Source organism: Wolffia australiana, chromosome 8, assembly GCF_029677425.1.
Source record: "Wolffia australiana isolate 7733 chromosome 8, ASM2967742v1".
Classification (NCBI taxonomy): Eukaryota; Viridiplantae; Streptophyta; class Magnoliopsida; order Alismatales; family Araceae; genus Wolffia; species Wolffia australiana.
The window spans coordinates 6146335-6163264 of record NC_135842.1 but is presented as its reverse complement, the minus strand read 5'-3'; the positions used below and the strand labels follow the sequence as shown (position 1 = coordinate 6163264).

At 37.2% G+C, this 16930-nt stretch overlaps 1 protein-coding gene and 1 long non-coding RNA gene across 2 annotated transcripts; one reads left to right on the top strand and one right to left on the bottom strand.

The window, feature by feature from the left end:
- Positions 1 to 8703: 8703 nt before the first annotated feature.
- Positions 8704 to 11147, bottom strand: LOC144706367 (uncharacterized). The gene is made up of 2 exons (XR_013582244.1): positions 10149 to 11147; positions 8704 to 9615 (listed from the first exon to the last, which is right to left on the bottom strand). It is a non-coding gene; the product is annotated as an uncharacterized LOC144706367 (long non-coding RNA).
- Positions 11148 to 11192: 45 nt separating this feature from the next.
- LOC144706366 (Chaperone DnaJ-domain superfamily protein) lies at positions 11193 to 16172 on the top strand. Its single transcript, XM_078579282.1, has 7 exons — positions 11193 to 11763; positions 13521 to 13601; positions 13870 to 13907; positions 13974 to 14068; positions 14834 to 14914; positions 15692 to 15800; positions 15903 to 16172. The coding sequence occupies exons 1-7, from the start codon at positions 11323 to 11325 to the stop codon at positions 16042 to 16044; spliced, it is 987 nt and encodes a 328-aa protein (XP_078435408.1). The 5' UTR covers positions 11193 to 11322; the 3' UTR covers positions 16045 to 16172.
- The last annotated feature ends 758 nt before the right edge of the window (positions 16173 to 16930 follow it).

Here is a 16930-nt window from a genome sequence, read left to right as displayed (position 1 = left end):
GGCTGGGAGATGGACAGTAAGGATGAGGGGAAGGAGGGGGGCGGATAAGGGTGGGGAGATCTTATCGGAGTGGGTCTGGTTTTGGCCTTTTGGGCCGGGCCACGTGGGCCGGTTCGGACCGGAAATTGACGTGGTCGGGCTTTTGGACCGACGACCGGTCGTAGTTATCTGGAACCGATGTGATGGGCCCACCACTAATTATCTAAAATGACCTGTCCACACAAATTCACAGTACTCTCTCTCTCTCTCTCTCTAAGGTGACCAATTATAGAAAGGGAGAAAACCGACAAAAGTTTACAGCGGAGATTAATATCCAGCTGCTTCTCTCTCCTCTCCCTCCCTTGTCCCTCTCTTCCTCTCTTTCTCTCTCTATCATCTCCCTCTCCTCTTCTCTCCCTCCCTCTTTCTTTCCTTCTCCCTCTTGTCTCTCCCTCTCCCTCCTCTCTCTCTTTTCTCTCTCTCTCTACCACTTCTCCCTCTTATCTATTTTCTCTCTTTTCCTCTCTCTCCCTCTCCCTCTTCTCTCCCTCCTCTCTTTCTTCTCTTCCTCTCTCTCTCCCTCTCTCTTCTCCCTCTGTCTGTCTTCCTCTCTCTTCTCTCCATCTCTTTCCTCTCTCTTCTCTCCCTCTCCCTCTTCCTCTGTCTCTCTCTCCCTTCTTATCTTACTCTGTCTATCTCTCTCTCTCCCTCTCTCACTCTCTCTTATCCCTCTTCTCTTTCTCCTCTGTCTCTCTCTATCTCTCTTACCTCTCACTTCTCTCCCACTTCTCTTTTTCCTCTGTTTCTCTATATCTCTATCCCTCTTTCCTCTCACTTCTCTCCCTCTTCTATTTTTCCTCTGTCCCTCTTTCTTTTTCCTCTCACCCCTCTCTCTCTCTCTCTCTCTCTCTCTCTCTCTCTCTCTCTCTCTCTCTCTCTCTCTCTCTCTCTCTCTCTCTCTCTCTCTCTCTCTCTCTCTCTCTCTCACTATATATATATATATATTCTCTCTCTAAAGTAGTAGTTGGAATGTCACAAATCGTAAAAAGTGTTCTACCCATCTAAAGTCACAGTTGACTGACTCCAACCCAGCAAAGAATTATAGATCTTTGTGCTTTCCAGCCGACAGGTTGAAAGATGCTTGATCGATACTCATCAAACAATCCTATCTTCTCTCTCTCTCTCCATTTTGTTCACTTCCTCTCTCCTTTTCTGTCTCTCTTCCTCCCTTCATCTCTATCTCAATTTCTCTCTCTTTGCATTTCTCCTTTTTTCTCTTTTTTGGTCTTATTCTCCCTCAAACTTGTGGGTAAGAATTGAAGATTGGGCCCTGTTGAGAGGCTTTTGTTTATGTAAATATTATTTATTCATGTGGGGACAAAAGTGCAGACAAGTGGACGAAAGGGGCAACTTACTTGCATGTGAGTAAATTTAGTACAAAATCTATGAAATAGAAGAGTCCACGGGATCGATGTTTCATGTTACCTCCCTTCCCCTCTGACCCTAGAGTTGTCCACTTCTCCAATCTAATGAAAAGCCTGACAACACTTACTTTCATAAAATACACACGGAGATAAGTATGTGTCTGTATATGTAGTGAGTTATATGGCTAGAGTGTATCCAAAACAGCCACTAAAGAATTCATTAAAAATGTATTCTACTGAGAACTTTATAGGGAGAGGGATAATTGTAAACATTGAATTTCAGAGCTCTGAAGTTTGAGCAATGTTAACAGTTGAATTTTAGCTTTTCTCCAAAGTATTTGAACTTATTTGGTATCATAGGAAATATACCATAAGTATAGATAAACTTAGATCATAAATTTGAGGAAATAATCTCTCTTATTCATAGCCACACATTGGGAAGTTACTATCCCATACCTAACCTGGAATTATAACAGCCAGTCTGCATATGTCTTTTTGGGCATTCATTCATAGAAACTATAATCCCTTCAAACCACACAATCTGAGAAATAGAATCTGAAAATACAAAATAATACAGTATGATTCCTTTTATGGATAGACTCGTCAGAGTGGATATATCTAACTCTAGATGAGCACTCTAAATCAAGGTGTGTGTATTTTAATTATGGTTGACAAAGGATTCGGTGATATACTAAGAATGTACAATTTTTAGTCTTTTTTTATATAAAGCTTTAGGTTAACCGTTTGTTTTGTCTCAAGGGGAATGATCCCTTCCCTCTGTGTCCCTAAAAATCCCAACCAAAAAACAAGTGCATGAATAAAAAACAAAATAGTGCACTCATTTAGGTTACCTAAAACAATGCCCTCGTTATGAGAGGATTTAAGACATTTGCACATGTGAAATTATAATAGAAAAACACGAAAAACTTCAGGGGAGAAAGTCGTGTCACACTGATGAAGTATCCTGGTATTGAAGGTTTATATGTTGGTCTTAAAGCTAAATTGACATATTGCAGTGAATCTAAGTAATCAGCCAATTGGCGTTGATATATATTAGAAAAAATCATATGATCATCCCTCTTGAATTTATTTATATCGTGGAAATCTTGTCATCTCAATTCTTTTTGAATTTAGATCCCAGGAATCGCTTTCTCAGCTAAACATAAATAGCTTCGATGCACTAGATTTTTTGAACTGATTATTTATCTGCATTATGTATCATTTACCTTTACTCCTGTTCATATTAGAAAAAATATTCAATTTCTCAAGGATCTTATTGACTTTAGATCATTTAGTATTGATTTCCTAGATATCTACAATTATGAAGTAAAAGATATCCCACAATGAGTATCAATGAGCCCAGGTAGATTAGCTTTGATGATATAAAGTTAGAGGAGGTATGAACACGTGAAGCAAAACAAATCCTTGATATTTCCATTATCGAATTTATTTTTGGTTTCAATCTGGTTCTTCTTTTTATAAAATCAGTTTTTCATCTTTTATGTTTGAATCAATGCAAAATTCTGATCTCCCCAATCCATTGATATTTTCATCAAATCACAAACATTTAAATATGTCATCCTTAATCGTTGTTATAGGTTCTCCCTGCTAAAAATTAATGAAGCATTTGGGAATATTTGTATGAAAATATCATATATTTTTGTCATTTACAAATAAAAAATAAATCAATCCATGAATAAATATTTATCATGTTCCTCAGTCAAGTCAAAGTGACTGTACCAACATAAGGCCAATATAGAAAGTGCCTAAGAGGTTATTAACATGAATAATGCACAACTTGTCGTAATGAATCAAGAAATAACAGAATTTATCATGATATGTATAGCACTGATTTCACCATATTGATCAGTGTTTCAGTTAATCTACAGATTTGACGATGCATTGGAATCTCACATAGTAATCCAAAGACACATGATTTGGGTTTATATTCAGTAGGATACATAGCGTATCACTTGGATATACCACTACTAGTAAAATTATCGTAAGGATTAATGACATAGTGATAATTTTATAATTTATCCACACATCTTGTTATATGCATTATTGATGAATAAATGCATGCATATGAGCCCTCTTTGTAAACACTTAGTAGTGTACATTATGTTTCCAGAAGTATATATTATGAGACATGATACGATTAACTAAAGGTTTCAAAGACGTAGATTGCTCATCTTATGATTATAGTGATAATTAACTTATATCTTTATCTTAATCTCACATACTCAAATTTAAGAGGAGATAAACAGGAGTGTATGTGGGTTGATGATACTTATATATTTTCTAAATTATTCAGTACTCATATTTAACAATGCACTACATAGGTGGTTTATATATTAGCTTTATGGCATTATGCAAGTTTTATCAGAGTCTACTTCATCATTTTTATTCTGAAAAAAATCCAATACAAATTATTAACTATAGGGTCATTAATTTATAACTAACATACAAAAGAAATATCATGATCAAGAAAAAAAATTCATAGTTTATATTTTTAACTATATTATTATTTTATTTTATTTTGTATTTATGATAATTTTAAGCAACAAAATTAGCTATAAAAAAGTAGTAAAAGTGTCTAAATTCATAACTCTATTATTATGATTTACATTAATGGGTGAATAAACAATAAATTTAATTCTAAATTATAATACAACTTAAAAAATAGCTTCCTAAATATTTCATATTGGTTTTCTTTTTTATGTGTAAGATGGCCTTTCTTCGCGTATAACGCATTATATATAGTTCAGATTTGAGACATTAATGCAAGTATGCTCCATAAAAATAACAAATTAAATTAAACTGGGGTATAGCAATTATAAGCCTTTGAAATTTTCCTCTGACGGACGTGTGAACTGTTTTTCCATCAAATCACTCCCATATAAATCATTATCTTATAAACGGCTATATAACTTTGTATTTGGATGCTTTATCACACTTTTATTGATTTGGATCCATAAATTTTCCATCAATATTGGGATATTCCCACTTATTTGAAACTGAGTACATATAAAAATATCCTCAATTTTTATTATAATTGCATTGCATCATATTTTATTATGTATACCCCTTATCTGAAAAGCGTGCCCATTTTCTTAAAAAATAACTTTTGATTACATATTGAATACCTTATTACTGACCTGATCCACAATGGATCATCAGTTCACAATTTCCAAAGTTACATTCTCCTATTGTGTCTATTCTTGATCTTCAAAACATAGTTTGACCTTCATTATGATCTTGAACTACATATTCAGAATGTTTAAAACCTTTTATCCCTATCTCTTTTATCTTATTCAGTGGATATTCACCTCCATTTTATCATATAATCAGTATGGCTATGCTATTTAAAGTGTGTCTCTGTGGTATGTGGAAGAATGTCATAACTATAAGAGGGAGTCACAACATATAACTTTTTTATACGATTCTTAGTGTTGATTTTATATCCCTTTAATTAGAATGCATGAAATAAATTATGATGAACATACATACATCATGGGAGAAACAGATGATTGATGAATACAAATTGCATTGTTATTTTACTGTCGTTGTAAAAATAATTTGCCTAAAACAACTATAATTTTTAATTATGTAAACTCACTCAAATACTTTGATAGTAGGATTAGGGTGCTATCCACATGGACTGGACTTTTAAAAAATAATAATAATTGAGCTATAGCTAGGGAGAATAATATGCTAATGAGGTTGATAAGAGAAATTAGTTCTGAGTCAAGTAAGACAAATAATAAAACTAATCATAGTGAAGGTAAATAAAGGGTGGAAGATGAATAGTGAGTGGAAGAAATTAATTAGAGTAAGAGAGAATATTAGATGATGTGAAGTGGTAAGTAATGGTGGATAGAGTTGGAGTGAATTAGAGAAAGGGGAGGCACTATGGTTATAAGGAAGGATATTTGTATGATCACTAGGGTGAGTATATTTTATAGATATTAGAGTAGCATTTAAGTGGAAGAAACTATTATAATGAAGCAAGATAGTAATAAATGTAGTGCATGATATACTTTTTTGGATTTTAATGAAAATTTAGGAGAAATAAGGTGAAGACATAGTAATAATCATACTATGATTAGTAGGTTATATGTGAGAAAGGTAGAAATATTTAATGGTGAAGAAGGATAATTATGAACGGAATTAGAAAAGAGGGATAATGAGAATTAGGTAAGAAGTAAATAGGGAATTTATTTGAGTAACATATAAGATGAAGAAGAAAGGGGGTGAGAATATTAATGAGAATAATGAAGATATTATTTAACTAGATATAGATTCATGAATAAGAGACATATACATGCTAAGAATTCCAAATTCATAGAGATAGAGAGAATAGGTTTTTTTTAATTTTGGAATAAAAAATTAGGTCAAGGGAAAAAGAATAAAGGGAGAGAGAGAGATAGAATGAGTAATAGAGCTATTGAATTAATTATATGTATTACTATATATTTAGGGAATATCATTTAATATCATACTACAGTTTATATAAAGGAGCGAGATGAGTCGAGCTGCTCAAGAGTGCAGCCTCTAGACGTATACACGCGATCCTCAGCACGCCGAATCTCCTCCTTCTTGTTGACAAGCCCCGTTCAATCTCCGGCGTCGTCGTTACGTCATCCCAATCACCTCTGGAGTGGAGAGGAAGTGTAGGTAGAAAGGAGAAGAAGGGGAAGGTCCCTGAAAAATTCTAGCCTGGGTGAATTTCGTTCATAGCCTTCCCCTATTTATACTAAGTGGATATTTTTCATAAAACCCCTTAAAACTTAAGTATATCTTCCGACGTCCAAATATCATTTGCATGTGACCCTTTAGACCCATGTATCAGTCTAGTTAATGACTCGAATGGCCCAATAACCTTTATTGGCCTTCCAAATTAATTAACTATATCATCGTATAGATTAATTAACGTTAGATCGATTTAACCCAATTAATAGGTGGAGTCTTCAACACGTGGGCTGCCAAGCTACACCTCGTGCTCTAGAAGATTCAAAGGAGTGTGTATCAACTCACTCATGGAACATGTTCATCATTGGTTATCATGTATGTATAGTCCCACATCCAGTTGACGCTCCTAGGACAACTTAGGGTATAGTCAGTTAAACCCTAATCGGTCGTCCGAGTTATTTCCAATGAATAACTTGGGATAATTTGCTCGTCAAATAATACCACAAAGCATTATGTATAAATTGTACAATATCTAGAAGATTAATATTGCTCCTTATATTGGCATATATTGTGTTAAAGATAATCTTATAAGACAACATATATACGTAAAGATTTCTGTATTTTTGAGGATGATGAGATTTAAATAAGTTTAGTTGTGTGGCAAAATATTTAACTAAGAGGATCTATAAACATAACATGAATTTGGGGTCTCTGTATGATACCATAGGCTAAGGGAGACCCAATAATTCACAATTTGCAAGAATAATATATTTGCAATTTTGTTATCCATGTGTGGGATTCCAACCAAGACATGTGTCGTATTCAAATAATATCTCCATAACTACAAATATTATCTCAAATTCTTTAGCGTTTCACCATCTACGAATAAAATTCCACAGAAAAATATTCATAGGATTAGTGTGTATAAGTGAAAGTCTAGTGTACTGAAGGGTATGTACACACATTCTTGTCCATTTTTCATTTTAATCAAGTACCCATAGAATCTTTAAGGTATGAAATAAGGTTCTCTAAAAAAAATATTGATTTCATTAGGGACAATGTCCCATGTTGTCCCTGATGGACTAGTCACTCACCATCATCCAACACTCAAAGAAAAAACTTAAATGAAATGAGATTTAAGAACAGACTGGTTTCTTCACTTTGTGAATAAACCCATCTTGTAAGTACCATTATATTCTCCCCATGGTAATAATATCATCTTGAGCATGTAAAACATATGATTTCTTCCTCTAACATTCACTATGTCAATGAGCTAACTTTCCACCAGTGTTGGAGTAGACTGTGGATTGATTAATGAATCAGGCGCAATTTGGGTTCTACTCAGTAATGTGGTTAAAAATGTAAGGAGTTTACTTACAAATATCTATTCACTCTACAATGTATTTTTTAGTAAAATTTGAGATTGATGTGATATTTTAAGATGATCAAAGACCTTCCTAATAGATGTTGTCTCCACTCCTATAGGCAATACATTACAGCAATGACTTCTTTGTAGTGTAGCCCCTGTTTTACTCTGCGTCATTTAGCTTCCAAAATTTTAAAGTTACTGGGTTGAGTATCCTATTTGTCAATTGAGATGGACAATTGAGTCGGTGGCAATAGTGGAGTATTTTGAGGTGTCTTGTTATGTGTAACAGTTTAATCTCATGGTTGCTATATCTTTGTAAGTAAACTGGTTTGTAAGTTTCTGAGTAAATCTTTGTACACATTATTACTGCATTTGTACTTCACTTATACTCCTACATTATCTTCAAAGTGAGACTCTTCTCTAGTTTTGAATAAATATTTGCCATTTTACTCAGAGGGCAATTTTACGACAGATTCTGCGTGAAATGACATCTAATAGAACCTCAATGCTTCATTTCTTATGGTGTCATTCAGACCCGAGTTACAATCTACCAAATTGTTCCATCATGCTCTTAATGTTTGATTCACTTAGATTGAGATTGTGCCTAGTCATGATGAATATTGATTTGTATAGTACTTGGCTAAATTAGAGAATGATTAGATGATTTGTGATAATTAAGATTCGAGGGAATGGAAGCAGAGTCTTAAACTAAGGGAGATGAATCTAGATCTGATGAAATCAGATATTTGGAATAGAAACTGGGAAGAGATAAGTAGATGGCATTAATGATTCCGTATCCATGCTACCTCAACTTATTGAATCAAATCTGGCACTACGCATTAATGAACTCAAGTTCAACTTTTTCAGAGCATAAAGTACTCTCATGGCAGCTTCATGAGCAAATCAATTCTCCTATATTCAAGTGAGCTTCTATCTACTACAAAAAACCAACCACCACCCCATCTCTATGATGAATAATGGAGTGAATAAAGCAGAAATTTCTCATGGATCAGATTCAATAAATCTGGAGGATAATATATCAGTTGTAAAGTCCTTGATCTTTGGTTTATTGCATTTGATTTCAACGTGATCGCCATCCTCCATATCATGCCCACCCCCATTGATATCGGTTATCATCATGTCCACAATGGTGGGGGATCCCCACCACAACAGTCATGGTCCCTGTCAAACAGTTGTCATCCCCATCAACAATGGTTGTTCCTGTCCACAACTGCCAACTTAGAAGTCACCCTCATTGTTGTAAGCCAATTAATTGTGCAGTACATCAGTCTATATCTCTATATCTTAATTACAATATAAACAATATGTTTGAAAACATTGGCGCTCCAATTCTTCTTTATTCTTTTACCCACACCTTTCATAGATCCTATTAGCTTAATTTCTTACCTTCCACTAGGGATCGCCAAACATCATCTGTCGCGTCGCGCATCACCGTGACAGAAATGTGACAGATGACGTGACGATGACGGACTGTGCATGACGGTGACGTGACGGTGACAAGATACCCCGGACGCGTGACGTGATAAAATGTCCGTCACAGATGACGGGCCGCGCTCCTCCTCGCGGCGACGGCGCTCATCCTTGCCACCCCTGCCACAGTCCGGCCAGGCACCGGCGCAGGCAGCGACTACCCGGGGTTTGGCTTCCAGGGCTGGGAGGCAGGACCACCTTCCCACTGGGCTTCGCGAGCAGCGGGTGGTGGAACTTAGGCGGCAGGTGGGGCGGCGGCTACGGCGGCAGCAGCGTGTGGCGGTTGTCGGTGGTGTGCAAGGAGCGGGGGCTGTGCTTCGAGAAGAAGCTGAGCGGGTGGCATGGCCGGGCGGTTCGAAGTGGGTAGTCGGTGGCCGATGCTGAGGAGTCCTTAGATAGTAAAATAAATAATATTATACTTCGACTATGTTTATTAACATAGTAGAATAAATAATATTATTACCATCACCGGTGACCGTGACGGAACAAGGAAGAAGGGACGTGTGACAGGTACATGACGGAATTTTTTAAAGTCCTCGGACGCGTGACAAGACGGTGACGTGACGAACATTTCGTCATGTCATCATTCGTCGCGCATCGTCATCCGTTCCGTCACGTCCAGGGCGTCACGGATGTGCCATTCCCTACCTTGCACAGTATCTGCACAAAACGCCAGAAAATAAGCTAAAGATGTTCAGTGAAAGGACAAAAAACGCTCAGTGTAGATGGGGCCAGGAGCAGTTTTCCCAAAAATAGGGGTAACTAAAATAATGGATCTTTCAATGGCAAGATTTATGAAGCGAAAAATGTACAGTGCAACATACATTTATGTTTCTAATTGAAATCACATGCACTCATAACGAATGCTTACAAGAACTGAGTAAGAAGCCAAAAGTTTTGTCGGAACTAAGTTGTTCATTTGCACTGGATTAGATCTGATGATGTTGGCACATATAAAGGATTTTATCTGGTTCTGCTCACTGAGTATTTTTGTAGTCATGCCAGAACTTTCAACCGTATAATACGCTATATCATTTCATCATTCTGGAATGTTTTTCTACCTATGGGGGATCACCCAACAGCATATTAATATAGAATTTCCACAAGATAACCGATCGGTGAAACAGTGAAAGATACTGAAAGAGACAGGTTCATAATTACATCCAAAATTGAAAAAATGGGTAAATGCTCACAGTCAGAGATAAGCCTCAGATTAGCATTTTGGCACTGTCATCTTCGCCAAAAAGCAATGCAGGAAAAGAAACCTGCTGCGCAGATATGCTACGGCTCATGCCACTTGCTTTCATCATTGGCGCCAGATTTTGTGATTTTACAGAAAGAAAAACGATATGCAATATCAACATTTCAAAAATTAAATCCATTCCCAACATCAAGAATCTATAAATGGTCTTTGGTCACAGATTTCATTGACAGAACAAACCCAAGAAAATAACATCAGCAAGTTAAGAAAATATAGACAATGATAAGATTATTTCAAGCGGTAGAGTATTAAATCGATGAAGATACTTCTTTTGTAAATATCGACGACTCAAAAGTTAAATCCGTTCTCAACATCAAGCATCTACAGATGGTCTTTGGTCAGTTTCATCGGCAGAAAAACCCAAGAAAACAACATCAGCAAGTTATGAAAATATAGACAATGAAGCGATGATTTCAAGCGGTAGAGTACTAGATCGATGAAGAAACTTCTTCTGTACTCCGAAACAAATCTCACGACGGAGGAAGAGTACTCCGAAACACGAGCAAGTGCTGGCATCAGATTAGCACTACGGCACATTCATCAGTACCGGGAGCAGTGCAGGGAACATACCTGCTGCGCACATTTACTCCGGCTCATACCAATCGCTATCATCAACGCCACAAACACGAAAAGATCGATAAGAAAAAGAGGGCAAACAAGATCGCAAAATCGAATGACCCGTTATACCATAATGCAGAAACGGAAATCTCGCATCTGAACTGAAAAATCGACACCAAAGTGATGCGATCAACGTCGCGAAAGCCCTTGAGAAAAATCATTCTACTCATCTTAGAGATGAACCAAGCTCCAGCTATGCAACTTCTAGGGTTAGAGATTCTAATTGGGCCTTGGGATTAGACGGCCAAGCCAATCTGGTTAGCCCATTAAGAATGTTTTTTTCCAATTGGCAAAAATACAATGACGGGTACGGTCCGTCTCACCGGTTGTGCTCGTAATCCGTGCGTCCCGTTCGTCATCCGTCGTCCGTCCTGCGGCGGCAGCCTGAGAGAAAACCGGCCAAGTCTGGGCAGAGGAGAAACGCGGTGGGGGCGCCGCCGAGGAGCCGGTACGAAGCGAGGTACATCGGCGGGGGGTACGGGCGATCCATGGCCGTAGGATGGAGATCGAACGGCCTGGGAGCTTCGGCTGGCCCTCTTCTGCACCGTTGGAGGGGCGGCGGCGCCGACGTGGAGGGGAGGTGGGCGGGCGGCGGAGGGTGGCGTTGGGCGAGGGGGAGGCAGAATTTTAAGATACTTCGACTGGGCGGGGGTTTGAATTGCAGAAATAGGTTTGAATTGCGAGCGAAGGGGATGAATTGCAGAGATGGGTTTGAATTGCGAGCGAAGGGGATGAATTGCAGAGATGGGTTTGAATTGCGAGCGAAGGGGATGAATCGCAGAGATGGGCACGGCGAGTGGAAAGAGGAGGAGGAGGAAGAAGAAGAAGAGGAAGGGTGGGTCTGGTCGGAGGAGGCGACTCCGTATCAAATCCTCGGCATCGACCCTTCCTGCTCGCCTTCCGAGTTCAAATCGGCGTTTCGATCGCGGGTGTGTGTGTGTGTGTGTGTGTGTGTGTCTGTCTCTCTCTCTCTCTCTCTCTCTCTCTCTCTCTCTCTCTCTCTCTCTCTCTCTCTCTCTCTCTCTCTCTCTCTCTCTCTCTCTCTCTCTCTCTCTCTCTCTCTCTCTCTCTCTCTCTCTCTCTCTCTCTCTCTCTCTCTCTCTCTCTCTCTCTCTCTGTTGATATCTCTCTCTGTGTATCTCTCTCTATCTCTGTGTTGATATCTCTCTCTCTGTCTCTGTTAATCTCTCGCTCTCTATCTCTGTTAATCTGTCTATCTCTCTCTATATATCTGTGTTAATCTCTCTATCTCTCTATATATATCTGTCTTGATATCTCTCTATATATATCAACACAGATATATGTGTATATCTGTGTTATTCTCTCTATCTCTCTCTCTATATATCTGTGTCTTGATATCTCTCTTTCCATCTCTGGTTATCTGTCTATCTCTCTCTTTCTCTATCTCTGTGTTGATATCTCTCTATCTCTGTTAATATCTCTATCTCTCTCTCTATCTCTGTGTTGATATCTCTCTATCTATCTCTGTTAATATCTCTATCTCTCTCTCTATCTCTGTGTTGATAGAGTATCTCTGTTAATATCTCTATCTCTCTCTATCTATCTCTGTGTTGATATCTCTCTCTATCTCTCTTTCTTCTCTCTGTTGATTTCTCTCTCTTACCCACTCTCTCTCTCTATCTTTGTTGATCTCTCTCTCTTTCTTCTCTCCGTTGATTTCTCTGTCTTTCACTTTCTCTCTATCTCTATCTTACTTATCTCTCTTTCTTCTCTCTGTTGATTTCTGTCTTTCACTTTCTGTCTATCTCTGTCTTACTTGTCTCTCTTTCTTCTCGCTGTTTACTTCTCTCTCTCCCTTTTTTCTCTCTGTTGATTTCTCTCTCTCTTTCTCTCTATCTCTGTCTTACTTGCCTCTCTCTCTGTCTCTATCTCTCTCTTACTTGTCTCTCTTTCTTCTCTCTGTTGATTTCTCTCTCTCTTTCTTCTCTCTGTTGACTTCTATCTCTCTTTCTTCTCTCTGTTGATTTCTTCTCTCTCTTTCTTCTCTCTGTTGACTTCTCTCTCTCTCTTTCTTCTCTCTGTTGACTTCTCTCTCTCTTTCTTCTCTCTGTTGATTTCTCTCTCTCTTTCTTCTGTCTGTTGACTTCTATCTCTCTTTCTTCTCTCTGTTGACTTCTATCTCTCTTTCTTCTCTCTGTTGACTTCTATCTCTCTTTCTTCTCTCTGTTGATTTCTCTCTCTCTTTCTTCTCTCTGTTGACTTCTATCTCTCTTTCTTCTCTCTGTTGATTTCTCTCTCTCTCTCTCACTTTCTCTCTATCTCTATTTTTCTCACTCTCTCTATCTCTCTCTCCCTCTTTCTTCTCTCTGTTGATTTCTCTCGCTCTTCTCTCTGTTGGTTTCTCTCTCTCGCACTCTCTCTCTATTTTCTCTATCTCTTTTCTCTGTTGATCTCTCTCTCACACTATCTATCTCTCTCTTTCTCACTCACTGCATTTCTCTTCCTCCGATCTTCCCATCTCTCTCTCCCGATTTCTTTGTCGATCTAATGACTGAAAGTGATCGACTGATTTTAGAATAAATTCCGAGGCTGCTCAAATGATGACAAACCTCGATCTTATTTTCCAGAAACAAATGAAAGATTGGATTACTTCTCATTTCTTTCTCTGAATCCAATGACACCAATCGATGCAAAGATTGAAATTCTTTCATTTTTTTCACTGCAGGTCAAAGAATTCCACCCAGATATCTGCAAAAACAACAGACACTCCGAGACCATAATCCGGCGCATCATCCAGGCGTATGAGGTACAACAATATAAACAGAATTGATAAATATCTTACTTCACTGTAAGTGAAAATTCAAATTATGATGCAATTTGTGAACTGCAGAAAAGAGGAAAGACATTTTCAGTATTGGTTATATTGAAATTGGGCTTGCAAGATCGGGTTTCAAGAATATAGCATTTAAATTTAATGCGATATAATTTCTTCAAAAAAAAAAATTTAATGCGATATATGTTCTTTTTAAAAGAACTTAATGCTATTTTATCTTCGATGATGATCATGCCTGCAGATGTTGTCCAAGTATTACAAATTACAAGATCAAGGAGGGTAAAACAGCTTTTTTTTCGTTAGTAATTGAATTATGTACGATTAAAGACGAATTATTTCTTCTAGTTTGGACCTTTACAGAGAATCTTCAGACCCGTTTGAAAATCCGGAGTGTGAAGCATTTGACATTTTTGTTAATGAAGTCGTCTGCATGGGAAAAGGTAATGAGTTCCTGCGGCTTTTTAATCTGCTGCTAGAAAAAAAAACATAATATTTTTTCTTCAAAAAGAAATTTTTATCTGCTGCTGCGGCTTTTTTTCTTGCATGTTCTTCGGCAAATTCTGATCATGTTTTTTAAATTGTTAGAGTATATGTAGGTGTGTTTTTGTAAGACAGGCAGACAAAAGCAAAATACGCGGAAGAGGATTGAAAAAAAGCTGAAGAATCAAGTTATAGTTTTCAAATATAATATTTAATTAGGGGTGAAGCTCAGTATTGTGTTTTTTTATGGAGAAACATTTATAGTCTCGTTCCTTGCGTTGATTTTTCTGGTATTGAAAAATGTTGTCAGTCCTCGTCCACTTTTTTAAGCTCCCTCGTCCACTTTTTCACGGTTTTTATTTTGCTTATTATACTGGTATTTTTTAGATCCCGTTATTGTTTTTTTTTTAATATTTGAATGCCATGTGTCAATGTCCTCAGTTGATGAAAATATAATTGAGCTTTTCTCGCATATTTTTATTTTAACGTTGAGTAATAGCACATGCAGAGTTCTACGAGGGAAAATAAAGAACATGAATCAGTCGGCCACTGATGGCATCTTGTGAGATTCCATAAATAGTTGGTGACTATTTGAATGCGATTAGTCTAGCCATCTTTAATTTATCATGCAATAGAATGTTAACAGCCTTTTGATGCTGTGAATTATTGCTTCAAGAATATATTTTTTTAATTTCTTGTCTCTGATGAGAATCTTCTTCCTACAGCTTGTCCATATCCATGTGTTAAAACTGCCCCACATGTCTTCTCATTTTCCTCCACAGGCGCTGCCCGTGCAATGTCCCATGGTCAGATATCAACCCTTCAAACTACATTATCCTTTCGATGTACTTTCTTTATCTAATGATATATATTTGTATTTATTTTCATCTTTTTCAGTTAATGAACCGAAAGGTTGATATTTGATTCGTCAATATCAGATCATCAATATATTGCTTTACATCTTTCACCATCAAATGTTTTTTGTGATATTGATATCTTGTGTCTGCTATTTACACTGCAAAGTGATATTTTCTATTAGCTTTTGATACGATCCCCGTCCTATCTAGGGTTAGTTTATTCAAGTTAGCCCATTAGAGGCATTTTGGCCATTTGGCTCCATTAAACAGTCAGCCCTCTCTGAATGGGCTAAAATATTTTTCACTTGTTGACTGCATTTGAGATATTGATATTCTTCTTTTTGGCCATTTATGATGAGTTGTTTATATTTCTCTGTGATTATTCTCATTTCTGTCATTTTATTGCTGATGTTTCCACAGTCATGTATCCATAGGGTAAAATACTTTTTGCTTTTTGATTACTTTTCAGACATCGATATTCTTATTTTGGCCATTTATTAGGAGTTTTCTATATTCCTTTGTGATTATTCTTATTGACCGCTCCAATTTCTGTCCACTTATTGCTGATGTTTTCATTTCTCATGGATACATGGGTTAAAATATTTTTCACTTTCTAGTACTTTTGAGATATTGACATTCATCTACTGTCCATTTACATAACCAAGCACATAAACTTATTCCAAAGTAAAAACCATGATTCATTAATCATATATTTCATTATACAAGGTGTAATGGAGGACTACCAAGTGCAGCTTGCAGTAGGCCAGTGCCCAAGAAAATGCATCCACTATGTGACCCCTTATCAGAGATCCATGTTAGAGGAGCTCATCCAGGGGTTAGATACTTTCCACAACTTTATATAATATCCAAATAATTAACCTTGTCATTTTTCACTAAAATCATTTTCTGTATTTTTATATTTTTTGTGATTGATCAGAATCTTGAACTCACCTTACGATGAAGCAGAGGTGGCTTATCTCGAGGCCCTCATCGCCAAAGCAAGCATGCAAAACAACATGTACCAGAAACCGAAGAGGGGCCAACCCAAGTCCGCGACGGAATATGCCGACTTTTTCTAGATATTAATGGATAAAACGTGTTCATATTAAGAAATTGGAGATGATTATTGTTCAAGCTGGATAAGAAACCAATACAATGTAAAATAATCTTCTTAATTTTGATGGCTATGTCGAGTGATTCAGAATCAGGTATGGATTATTCTTCTTCCTCTCCGAACCAGCTTCAGAAGATGAGCGTAATGAAGCTTCATCTTACAAGGAAGATCGTCGGATCGAGGTTCTACTTTAGATAATTTTGCGGGCAGATGAGCTGAAGACAAATTCCAAAAAATGTTTTTTGGAATTAATAATCTACTCTATCTATTCTCTAGATAGATAGGAGAGACATCAATGCATTTAGGCGCCATTAATCATTCTCAAATAATGCACTGGCAGTGCATCTTCGACGCAGTCATCAATTCTACCACAATTAGCGAGAGCAAATCATAATGAGGAATGCTTCGCTACATTATTATTGGACTTGTTCTTGTGTTTTGCCCAAACCTGGATGATGAAGATTGACCTGAAGATAAATATGCTGATTCAGACCTTTCTCTTTAATTTTAATTCACAAATAAATATTTTGGTGATGTTTCTTTTTGGAAAACAGGGTGTCCCAAATTGGCCAGTATACCCGTTAGCGGTCACCCGTCCCGAAACCAGTATCAGATCACGGTATCAGGACGGATGCTGTACTGGATACCGGAAAATCAAATTTCTGGTATCCATTTTTTCCAATACCCGGATATCGGATGATGATATCGATTATTGGTTGCTACAGTACTGATATCTGATATCGTGATGCATCTCAATGTCGTCATCCGCCTCCGTCTCAGAGGAAGGATGACGATATCAGATATCGAAGTCTGATATCCAACATAGTATGGTTGTTAAAAATAAATTTTCA

Excerpts from the sequence above, each read along its gene's own strand:
- LOC144706366 (XM_078579282.1), top strand. The coding sequence starts at position 11,323 with ATGGCCGTAGGATGGAGATCGAACGGCCTGGGAGCTTCGGCTGGCCCT. Across the intron at positions 11,764-13,520 it reads AATCGGCGTTTCGATCGCGG|GTCAAAGAATTCCACCCAGA; the intron begins GTGTGTGTGTGT and ends TTTTCACTGCAG. Across the intron at positions 14,915-15,691 it reads TGCCCGTGCAATGTCCCATG|GTGTAATGGAGGACTACCAA; the intron begins GTCAGATATCAA and ends TCATTATACAAG.